Here is a 12,403-nt window from a genome sequence, read left to right on the forward strand (position 1 = left end):
GCTCTGGGGAGTCAGGCTGGCCTGGCTGCTGGCGTCACAGGGGAAGGTATTGTCCCGCCTCAGCGCTATGAGCACAGGCAGGGGAGGCACTTCCTAGACATGGCCAGCCTCAGCTGTAAGCAGCGCCGCCCGTGCAGCGAGGCCCCAGCACCATGTGAAGCGGGCTAGGGGGCCACAAGTGACCAGGTAAGAGGTTGCAGCAGAGACGGAGGGAGGGCGACTTCCACCGGGAGTGCGGCTTCAACACAGAGCCCCTGTGTCAAACCAAAGTGATCACCCCCGCCCTCCCCCAAAGTCAGCCCAGCTCTCCCTTGCACAAGCCTGTAACTTTATCTCACTTTCACTTTCTTCCCAGCCTGTTCTCGCGCTCCACACACACACACACACACACACAGCGCCTGACTGCTGGAGCTCTCCCGATGGCAGTCATGATGTGGAGATGCCGGCGTTGGATTGAGGTAAACACAATAAGAAGTCTGACAACACCAGCGATTTTTGATTCTAAGCTTCTTTTGAGGTTACTGAATGAGGTGTAGATGTTTTTGTACCTGTATCCATCTTTCTAAATAAACCTGTTTTTAAATAAACCTGTTGGACTTTAACCTGGTGTTGTGAGACTTCTTACTGTACCTACCCCAGTTCAATGCTGGCATCTCCACATCATTCTAACTCTTGTAATGGGTTCCACACCCCAGTCAGTGCAGTGGTACTGCTTATAAAAAGTGCTGTCAGGAAAGTTTGGGAATGCCAGATTTGGCAGAGCCCCCAAAGCTAGTGGCGTTTGCTACGAAATAAACCAGGACTTTAACCTGGTGTTGTAAGACTTCTGACTGAGCTCTCCCTCCCCATATTCCAGCACTGTGACCAGAGGGTCCATCCCTGGGTTGTCCTGGGAATGCCCACAAAATCCCAAATCTCCCTCCACCCTCACTCCATGAACTGCAGATGAAGCAGTAGTTCTTCATGTGTGGTGTGAATTCAATCCCAGTGTTGCCCATTCAACTGGGAATCCAGATGCAACTCATCATTTCTGAGAATGAACAATTGGCGTGATGCGAGGCCATGCAAGCTCCATACTTACTGGCACAACATACTGACTCTGTGTTGGTAAAATGGTCAGAATCAAAGCAGTGTGCAAGTGGTTTTTGATTCTATGCTGCTTTTGAGGTTACTGAATGGGGTGTAGATGTTTTTGTACCTATATCCATCTTTCTAAGTTAGTTTTTTTTCTAATATATTGCAGTGCATGTGGCTAAAATAATGTTGCTGTAACTCACACTTGTGACTCGTCAGGAATTTATATTACTTAACTGTGGTGTTTTCCACATTCCCTGGGTGACAGTGCAATTTTTGGTGACAGTATGACCAAGGAATGTAAAAGGTCATGATGTTGGCCAAATTTGCCATTCTTGCATCATTTCAGCCTTGTTACGAGTTGATGTTTCCCCCAAGTTGGGAAACTTCTTGCTCCTCATGCCATCCTCCTTCTTCATTTTTTTAATATCTGTTTTCAAGAGTAGGTAATGTGGGCCTCTCTTACTGAGCGGCTGTTTCTCCAGCAGTTCTTTGAACATTTCAACAATATCCATTATTTTTTAGAACAGCAATGCTGACTTTATTACTATATATACTACTTTTGATTTTTACACCTTTTTTTGTGACAACAGAATGATTCTAACTCACTCACCTGATGAGGGAGCAGTGCTCTGAAAGCACATGTTTTCAAATAAACCTGTTGGACTTGAACCTGGTGTTGTGAGACTTCTTACTGTACCTACCCCAGTCCAATGCTGGCATCTCTACATCATTCTAACTCTTGTAATGGGTTCCACACCCCAATCAGTGCAGTGGTACTGCCCATAAAAAATGCTGTCATGAAAGTTTGGGAATGCCATGTTTGGAAATACCTCACCTCCAGTAATATGTCTTCTGCTTTCCTCAACGACGTTATGAAATCGGCTCAGAAAATAAATGGTTAAGTTTTTCAGAACAAAATTAAAACCTGTGCTCAACAAATGTGCACCTAAACTAGAGAGATGAGTAAAAGAAAAGTCATGGTGGCTAACTGATTTTACGAAGAATTGACAAAATAAAGGTTTTTGCAAATTAAACTCATCTGATGCGAAACAAAACAGGTCAGGGGATGGTTACTGAAAACTAAGGTCTCTATTAGATCAATTGATAGGATAATTGAAAAGAGGATGGACATCAGTTATGGAAACAACGTGAAAAGCTTTGTTATAGAGTCATAGAGGTTTACAGCATGGAAACAGGTCCTTCGGCCCAATTTGTCCATGCTGCCATTTTTTGAAAACTTCGAAGCTAGTCCCAATTGCCTGCGTTTGGCCCATATCCCTTTATACCCATCTTATCCATGCAACTGTCTAAACGCTTTTAAGAAGACAAAATTGTACCCGCCTCTACTACTACCTCTGGCAGCTTGTTCAAGACACTCACCAGTGTGTGAAAAAGTTGCCCCTCTTGACACTTGAATCTCTCCCTTCTCACCTTAAACCTCTGCCCTTTTGTTTTAGACTTCTTTGGGAAAAGATATTGACTTTCTAGCTGATCTATGCCCCTCATTACTTTACAAACCTCTATAAGATCACCTCAGAGAAAGAAGTCCCAGTCTATCCAGCTTCTCATAATTCAAACCATCAAGTCCCAGTAGCATCCTAGTAAATCTCTTCTGCACTCTTTCGAGTTTAATAATATCCTTTCTATAATAGGGTGACCAGAACTGTAACAGTATTCCAAGTGTGGCTTTACCAATGTCTTGTACAACTTCAATATGATGTCCCAATTCCTTTGTTAGTTATATGAAGAGTCAGAAAACTGTCAAAACTGTTATTAAAGAAAAGTATTCTTTTGAAGAATACTTCGGGACAGGTTAGTAAGGACTTGCTTGGACATATAAAGCTAATAACTGGCACCAGTTTTCACTCTTTTAAGATAAAGCTAGACTGACAGCATTCAATGACATATGTAACATGAACATTCTGTCTTAGAATTAGAAATCTTGAGCCCATGCATTGAATGGGCAATGCATCCAAATAATATTCACCTGAGGTTTCTTGGGAAGACAAGACAGATGCTGTGCAAGCCCCTTGTCTCGATATTCCATAGTTAGTTGGTGTCTGGTACTGTTTTCTCAGATTGGAAGGAGACTTGTGTTGTCACAAGATTTGAGGAAAAAGAGATGGTTCTGGGTAACAATAGGCCCATTGGTTTTATGTCAAGAATCAGGAAGATGTTGCAGAGAATCAACAAATGATTATTTGGATCGAGAGAGAAGCATTAGGGACACCTGACTTAGCTTCAAAAGTTTGAGGTCCCGTCTTACAAAGTTGATTGTTTATGTTGTCAAGTCACCAAGGAAATGACCGAGGCAAACCTAGGCAGGTATCTACCTTGATTTTCAAAGAATATTTTGACACCCAAGATAAAAGCCTTGGGTATTAGTGTCACTTGACTACACTGGATGGAGAATTGACTGAAAGCCACAGGAAGAAAGAGGTTGTAGATGAATTTCTATTTGCTTGGAGCCCAATTTTTTGGTGCTATCTCATGGGATTATGTTGGGATGGCTGTTCAGTGTAGAGTTTGAAGTGCTAGAAGATTGAGCTTGTCACTGCCAAATAATACTGCCAAAGGTACAGTTATGCATGTGAGCTGGGAGAATGACAAACATGCGTCTGTACCCTTCAGAGAAAAGTACAGAAGATGGTGGATAGATTGTTCAAGGTTCATGACCAACACTGGCTTGATAGCGAGGCTGACTGGAGTGGTAGGAGAGAAGATTTGACCGTTATACAGCGCTGAAGCCCCGTACCTATGCAGCTTTCAGGTAGAGAGTTGTCCAATTAATCCCACTCTCTTGCTCTTTCTCCAGAGTTCTGCAATATTTTCCCCCTTCGAGATAATAACTTCAGAATGTTGCTTTTGAATCTACCCTTGCCATCTCCCAGGTAGTACATTCCACACCATAACACCTCACAGTCTAAAAAAGTTTCTTCATATTGCCTCTGGCTCTTTTGCCAATCACATTAAATCTGTGTTTGTTAGTTACTCAGCCTTGTGCAATTGAAAACAGTTATTTACTCTTTCAAAGCCAATTGTGATTTTGAACACCTTCATCAAATCATTTCACCTCTTTGCTCGAAGGAGAACAACTCCAGCTTCACTTAAGTCTCCTATCCCTTGTATTATTCTGGCAAATCTCTTCTGAGCCCTCTCCAAGCCCTTGACATCCATCCACAAGAGTGGTATCCAGAATTGAAACAATCTTCCAGCTGTGGACTGACCAGTACTTTACAAAGTCTGTAAAGTCAAGAATCCCACATGTTTCTATACTGGGATTTTCAACTTGTGCTGACATCTTGAGAGATTTGAATACATATATGTTCCCAACCAAAATGTATCAACATGATTCCCAGCATTGAGGGGTGATTTTTACTGGGGTTTATAAGATTATGAAGAGAATACATTGTTAGACACCTTGTCTCAACTGAATACGTCGAGGACGACCAGGAATTCTCATTTGAGGTTACATGATGCCGATCTTAAGACTCTTATTTTTGTCAAGAATAGTGAGGGCTGAATTTGATTCTGGCTGGGACAGAGTTCACCTTGTAAACACTGTGTAACATTAATCAGGATAGAGAGTGGTGTCCTGCATTAGTCGTGGTCACCAGTGGGGTGGGAGGATGTATTATGAATGGAGCTATTTTGCACATTTTACCCCATAATCAGTCTTGGATTTTATTTCTTATATGTTTTCCAAGAGTTTATAGGGCTTTTGGGTGGGGTGGGGATTGTATACATTGTTACAAGTTGTTTGAGACAGGCTGGATGGACCATTGTTTGTGTGTCTGTTGTCAGACTGGTGATCTTTCTTGTCTGGCTCCTCTATCCCCTTCCTCCTCCTCTCCACTGTAATCTTTCTCGTCTGTTTTATTTATAGTTCTCTAGTCAGGTCTCTTCCCCTTCCTATCCTGTTCCTCAATATTATGCCTTGTACTGGCTTCCTTTACCCAACATCCTCATGGTTCTGAAATCAAGATTCGTACAGCATGTCTATTGTTAACTCATTTCTTCTCGAAAATTAACAATTGTGGAGTTCCTTCCCACCCACTGTCTTTCCTCCCTCATGTAAAATACAAGCGTTTTAAGGAGAATTTGGCGTTACCTAATGTCGACTCATCACCTTTCTGACTCTTTATAATAGGTGCCATGCACTTCAACGATTAGATGCCTCCATGATAAATTAAAAATGTACAACCCAGAGCAGAACTGACTGGTATAGAACATAGAACAGTACAGCACAGTACAGGCCGTTCAGCCCTCAATGTTGTGCCAAACTATGTCCAATCCCCTGAGTAACAGCTACATCCACCTGAGGAAAGAGTCTCTGCACGTCCAATCTATCAATCCCTCTCATTATCTAATAAACCTCGATTAAGTCGCCTCTCATCCTCCTCCGCTCCAAAGAGAAAAGCCCCAGCTCCCTCAACCTTTCCTCATAAGACCTACCCTCCAAACCAGGCAGCATCCTGATAAATCTCTGCACTCTCTCCAATGCTTCCACATCCTTCTTCTAGTAAGGTGACCAGAACTGAACACAATATTCCTAATGTGGTCTCACCAACATCCGGTACAGTTGCAGCATAACCCCACAGCTCTTAAACTCAAACCCCCTGTTAATAAACACTAAATATATTACAAACATCAACCAAACCTGGAACTACATTGCATCAAATTTATTGGGATATGCTCATTGTACAATTGGAATTCTCAACTTTCCCATGCTTCCTAGAAGAAAGAGTATTTGCATCTGGGCATTGTGGTATAAATTATACTTTTTCATTCCTCTACCTTTTTTGGGGCTGATTTTCCTCTGTTTGCCATTCCAACACATCAGAAAATTGTGTGTGCCAACTATGATTTCGCAGCAATTGATTTTCAATTTGTGTCCACTGTTTCTGACCATGTAGGTGGGGCTGGTGGGCGAGGCTCTAAACTTGCAGTGCAAGTGATGTGCCATCAATGCCCAGGGTTCATTAATTGCTGCCCTCTCATCAAACTCTGTGAGGCAGCTTGAGGCTGTATGGGACAGGAAAGGAAGCTGTACATATTACAAACCAGTGAAGGAGGAGGAATTAATAAAAGACTCTTAATGGGGGCTCAATCTCTGACAGGTCTTCAAATGCTGTTGTCCCAATGAATTGCACATCTTCTGAACATCTGTTCTTTACTTATTGTTTGCAGGATGCCAGCACTATTAGGGCTTTTCAGCGTGTGCCTCCTGGTGATCACGGGAACTTTGTACCACCCCCGCCTCCTGAGTGATGAAGTTGAGAGCGAAGAGGTGCAGTTAAGGATGAAAGAGCAGGAGGACAAGTATAAACTGGAGATGGAGCGCCTCCAGAAAGAAGTGGACGAAAAGAATAATCCGGAGCAGGAGGTAAAGGTCAATACGTATATAAAAGCAGAAAACCCAACACAAATCGACTGGAATACCTGGAATATTCTCCTGATGGTTACAATTCTGTTCTTGGAGCTGTGGAGACAGGACACGTGGCCACATACACCACAGGACTATAACAGTGAGGAAGAGGAGGAAGGAGAGAAGGAAAATGAATTTCCTCAAAGAATTTACAGCAATATTTTGAATATTCCTGACAAATGTGTGCTTGATCAATTTTATAATACGTGTCTTCAGAATGTAAGTCAAGAGCCGATGCAGACTTGTGAATTTGTAGAAAGCTTTGTGGACAACCTCTTGGAAGCTTGTCGGAATATTTGCCAATGGGATTCTGAACTGATCCTTGAAGATTGTGTAGGCATTGGTAGTCAGTTTGAGAAATGGGGCTGTAAGACACCCTCAGTGTATGATATTTTGGTTCCAATTTTTCTTCAGGATGGATATTGCTTTAAACCAGAGATCTGTTGCTGTGATCTCCCACCTGATGAACAGAGTTATGGCCGAATTGTTATGGTGACACCAGGAAGTGCTGACTTGGGCTGCCTATGTAAAAGTACTGAACTTGAAGGAGATGTTCTTTGTCTTATTCACAGTAAGAGGTTTGAAGCTGATGTTCGTGCCAATTGTCTGGCTTCCATCGTGTGTTCGGAGTGGTATTTGGACTACAAGAAGGTACTGAAATGGTTCAGGGTTGCACTAGCAAAATCCTGGAACAAAGTTTGTCACAAGTACGATTTTGATCTTTCATTCCACAATATTACTGGTTGCTGTGGGTTAAAGGTCCAGTATCAGTCAGGCCGAAACATCTACATCAAAGCCTTCCCTGCTGTGAGGCTGAAGGATTCAGATGTCTATCTCGTATCCAGCTTTCCTGATTACACCAAGAATACAGTGCCGTCCACTACCTACTGGCATATATCCTGTGCTGTCTGCGAGTACAGATTTCTGAAAATCATGGCAAAAAGCGTTCCCAAAAACAGTTGTCACCTCAAGTGCCTTCAGATATTGATCTTTCTAACTGAAAAGCTCCGTAGCTCCCCAGAACAGCGGAACATTCTTGGGTCCTACTTTTTTAAGACTGTCCTTATGCATCTGTTGTTAAGTCAGCCATATTCAAACTGGCATGAATGTCACCTGGAACATAGGCTCAGAGACATTTTGAAGTATCTTGGGAAATGCTTGGATGAGAAACGGCTCTACCGATTTATGATCGGAAATCAGACTTTTCCGAAGCAAATGGGAATTCCAGAAATGCTTCTGTATGCAGAGCCCATAAACCTCTTCAGGTCCTTCGTAACACAGCGTGACTCCTACGGTCAGGCATTAATGGAATATCAGAAAATATTAAGAGACATGGGTCCATTAATGATGGAATGCATTAAAGATAATACAGTCAGCTGACTGAAAATAGTGGCTTTGCTCCAAGGTTGGGAGCAGAATTATTTAACAGATAGGTAATATTTCCAGTTCCACTGAGAGTACATTCTAATAGATGTGTTACTTACATGCCACTTATTTCTCTTCTTTACTACGTGGACATATTTCTGATGCCATTTATTGTCACACATTCTCCTCAGGGCAACATAGGCGTGTGTTTCTTGGTGGCAAACACATCGAATCTCCACTTTCACCTTCTGCCTTCACACTGCATTCAGAATGCCGATGAGAACATCTTAAAGTTGCTAAGATGTCGAAAGTAGCCACACACACTGAGGACTTGCACAATTTCTCAGATGTCTGCTTGTGAGTCGCCCTCCCCATTCAAACTGTAACAGTGGACACGGGAACTGACCTCATTGTCCCAAATGGGATGAGCAGTGAGCAGTCCAGCCATTCCTGAAGGAGTTGCAAAGTGGTAAATCGAGTGAGGAGTTAATCCAAGTGTATTTTGTTGCAGTGCTTTCGTGTGAGAGTGGCTGTTACCAAAATTTAAACCGAACCAACAGTGAGATTCAAAAGAGGACAATCCACACTTCTAATTCTTGTTTACTGCCATGTATAAATACTGATATCGTGATTCAGAATTCATCAGGAATTTTTTTTTTAGTAAAGAGACTAAGCCTCCTTATTACTGAAAGTATCAAGTCCTGGGCTGTCATTCTCACAGTGTTGTTATCCACAAGACATGTCATGAAATTGCAAAGGTTTGAACTCACAATGAATCTTTATATTCCCGATGGTGAAGTCTCAAGGAACTGCTGATATTTTCAGAGCTTGACAGTTTTTTTTCCTCACTGGATTTCCATGTTTCTGCTTTTTTTTCTTAATCATGGGAATTGGATGCATTCTATAACAGAAGTAACATTTGGGCAAGAATATTGAGAATTTTAAAATGGGCTCTTCAGTCAGATGTTTTCCTTTCTTTAAATCGATCATGCAAGTTGTACCCTGTAAGATGGTGGTGAGTTCATAGAATCATAGAAACCCTACAGTGCAAAAGGAGGCTGTTCGGCCCATTGAGTCTGCACCAATTACAATCCCATGCAAGCCCTACCCCATATCCCCACGTATTACCCGCTAATCCCTCTAACCTACGCATCTCACGATTCTAAGGACAATTTTTAGCATGGCCAATCAACCTGACCCACACATCTTTGGACTGTGGGAGGAAACCCATGCAAACACAAGGAGAATGTGCAACCTCCGCACAGACAGTGACCCAAGCTGGGAATCAAACCCAGGTCCCTGGAGCTGTGAAGCAGCAGTGCTCACCACTGTGCTGCCCACAGTAGCACAGTTGAGGCCTTGGAGTTGCTATGCCACTTATTTGTAGGAATGGAGATGGGCTGGCTTAAACTTCAAGCCCAAGTCATCCAGAAGGAGAACACGTCTATTTGGGCAGTCTCTTCGAAACATCATTCCTGGACAAAGTGTAAAAGAGTTTTCATTTTGATTGCTGATCCCTCTCACCTCCATCCTGTTGTCATCTTTTTTCTCCCCATTTTGTTGACATAATTAGTCATTGATTCTTTAGGACATGCAACACCCCATTCCTTTTTTCCTCTCTGCATTGAAATGAAAATTAATCCCAATCTGTTCCACGAACTCAGAATTTTCAAGAAGGATTGGAACTGGATATTTTTTCACCTTCCAATTCCGAGCACAAATTTTTGAGATCATAAATTCACAATCACCTTTGTTACTTTTTCTAACTTGGTGATATTTTGCGAGAGAGGCCTTGGACATTCATCCATGGTCATTTTTAAAATAGTGTTCAAATATAATGTGTATAACAGGGCATTTTCTATTCTACTGTACCCTCCTGTTTACAATGAATAAATATATATTTACAATCAGAGTCCGCACATAGTTTGGAATACGCCAGTTCTCACAATCTCCAGTGTACACAACCATTGGAGAGGAACAATAAATTTGGGGGGAAAAGGAAACGAGATAACTGGTCCTTCTTGGCATCTTTTAATGAAACCTCATTGCAGTGATGGATGGCATATGGAATGTTGCAATTTATTTTTTGATATGTCACAAGCATAATTTATACAATCATATTGGTTTCAGCAAAGGAGGCCATGTGTTCCACAATGTTCCTGCCAAAGCTAACATAACGTGGAGATGCCGGCGTTGGACTTACTGTGTTTCTTACTATGAGCCACTTACCTGACGAAAGAGCAGCGCTCTGAAAGCTAGTGGCGTTTGCTACCAAATAAACCTGTTAAACTTTAACCTGGTGTTGTGAAAGCTAACATAACGTCAGAGCTATATATTCCAATCTTTACCTCGATACATCATTGCCTTTAAAAAAGCAATTAGTTAAACTTCAGGTGAATTTATTTTCTCAATCTACTCATTGACTTGATGTGAAATGGAAGAGAATAGCCTCACACTATACCACTGGCTGGATTGCACATATATTCCCATTCTGGTCCACAGCATTGTCATACTTTTACTGTTCCTCGTGACCCATACAACCGTAGAATCCCAAAGTGCAGAGGGAGTCCATAAAGTCTACACTGACTCTCCGAAAGAGCATCTTACCCAGGCCCACCCTGCCACCCTATACATGTAACCCCACACATTTACCATGGCTAATCCACCTAACCCTCACATCTCTGGACGTTGGGAGAAAACCGGAGCACCTGGACTGTATACTTGAGGTCCCCAGATGATTGTCCACTAATTTCAAATGTTCTGTGAACATGTATTAAGTGACTGATCAAATGGCTTAAAAGGATGAATGCTTCATCAGCAGCTGAATAATACGTTGTGTTTTGCATGGTATAATAGCCCTATCAGCATAAAATAACATATTGCCTGACTTAGTTGACAGCACTAGAGGACATTCATGAGTAATATAAGAGTGGTAGGCTGGGCAAGCATTTTTCGAGTGTTAAATCAAATTCAAAGAAGAAACAAAGAAAATTACAGTGCAGAAACAGGCCCTTTGGCCCGCCAAGCCTGCATCGACCATGCTACCCGACTTAACTAAAACACCCAACTCTTCCGGGGATCATGTCCCTCTATTCCCATCCTATTCATGTATTTGTCAAGACGCCCCTTAAAGATCATTATTGTCTCTGCTTCCACAACCTCTCCCAGCAAGAGTTCCAGGCACCCACTACCCTCTGTGTGAAAAAAACACTGCCTCATACATCTCCTTTAAACCTTGCCCCTCGCAACTTAAACCTGTGCCCCCTAGTAATTGACTCTTCCACCAAGATCTCTCCTCTCGAAAAGGCACAAGGACTGATTAGGGAAAGTCAGCACGGCTTTGTGAGTGCCTCACAAATTTGATTGAGTTTTTCTGAAGGGGGTAACCAAGAAGGTAGATGAGGGCAATGCAGTTGATGTTGTCTACATGGACTTTAGCAAGGCCTTTGACAAGGTACCGCATGGTAGGGTGTTACATAAGATTAAATCTCATGGGATTCCAGGTGAGGTATCTAAATAGATACAAAATTGGCTTCTTGACAGAAACCAGAAGTTGGTTGCAGAGGGTTTATCAAACTGGAGGCCTGTGACCAGCGGTGTGCCTCAGGGATCAGTGTTGCGTCCACTGTTATTTGTCATTTATATTAAAGATTTGGACGAGAAGAGAGGGGGCACAGTTAATAAGTTTGCAGATGACATCAAGATTGGTGGCATAGTGGACAGTGAAGAAAGTTATCTTTCACTGCAACGGGATCTTGATCAATTGGGCCAGTGGGCTGATAAATGGCAGATGGAGTTTAAATAAATGTGAGGTGATGCATTTTGGTAGATTGAACCAGGGCAGGACTTACTTAGTTAATGGTGGGACATTGGAGAGTGTTACAGGACAAAGAGATCCAGGGGATGTAGTTCATAGCTGCTTGAAAGGTGAACAGGGTGGTGAAGAAGGCATTTGGCATGCTTTGTTTCATCGGTCAGAATACAGGTGTTGGGACATCTTATTGAAGTTGTACAAGACATTGGCAAAGCCACACTTGGAATACTGTGTACAGTTCTGGTCACCCTATTATAGAAAGGGTATTATTAAACTAGAAAGAGCGTAGAAGAGATTTACATGGATGCTACTAAGACTTGATGGTTTGAGTTATTAGGAGAGGCTGGATAGACTGGGACTTCTTTCTCTGCATCGTAGGAGGCAGAGGGGTGATCTTATAGAGGTCTATAAATTAATGAGGGGCACAGATCAGTTCGAAGGTCAACATCTTTTCCCAAAGTTAGGGGAGTCTAAAATTAGAGGGCATAGATTTAAGGTGAGAGGGAAGAGATATCAAAGTGTCCAGAGGGGCAATTTTTTCACACAGAGGGTGGTGACTGTCTGGAACAAGCTGCCAGAGGTCATACTAGAGGCAGGTACAATTTTGTCTTTTAAAAAGCATTTAGACAATTACATGTGTATGATGGGTACAGAGGGATATGGGCCAAATGCAGGCAATTGGGATTAGTTTAGGGGTTTAAAAAAAAAGGGCAGTATGG

The 12,403-nt window shown here is 42.3% G+C and overlaps 1 protein-coding gene across 1 annotated transcript; it reads left to right on the top strand.

The window, feature by feature from the left end:
- Window positions 1-70: 70 nt before the first annotated feature.
- LOC145361457 (inositol 1,4,5-trisphosphate receptor-interacting protein-like) lies at window positions 71-10,323 on the top strand. Its single transcript, XM_080217284.1, has 2 exons — window positions 71-186; window positions 6,268-10,323. Exon 2 carries the CDS (start codon window positions 6,269-6,271, stop codon window positions 7,883-7,885), a length of 1,617 nt encoding a protein of 538 aa, XP_080073410.1. The 5' UTR covers window positions 71-186; window position 6,268; the 3' UTR covers window positions 7,886-10,323.
- The last annotated feature ends 2,080 nt before the right edge of the window (window positions 10,324-12,403 follow it).

This window comes from Carcharhinus amblyrhynchos, chromosome 34, assembly GCF_965287045.1.
Source record: "Carcharhinus amblyrhynchos chromosome 34, sCarAmb.v2.hapA, whole genome shotgun sequence".
In the NCBI taxonomy this organism is placed as follows: domain Eukaryota; kingdom Metazoa; phylum Chordata; class Chondrichthyes; order Carcharhiniformes; family Carcharhinidae; genus Carcharhinus; species Carcharhinus amblyrhynchos.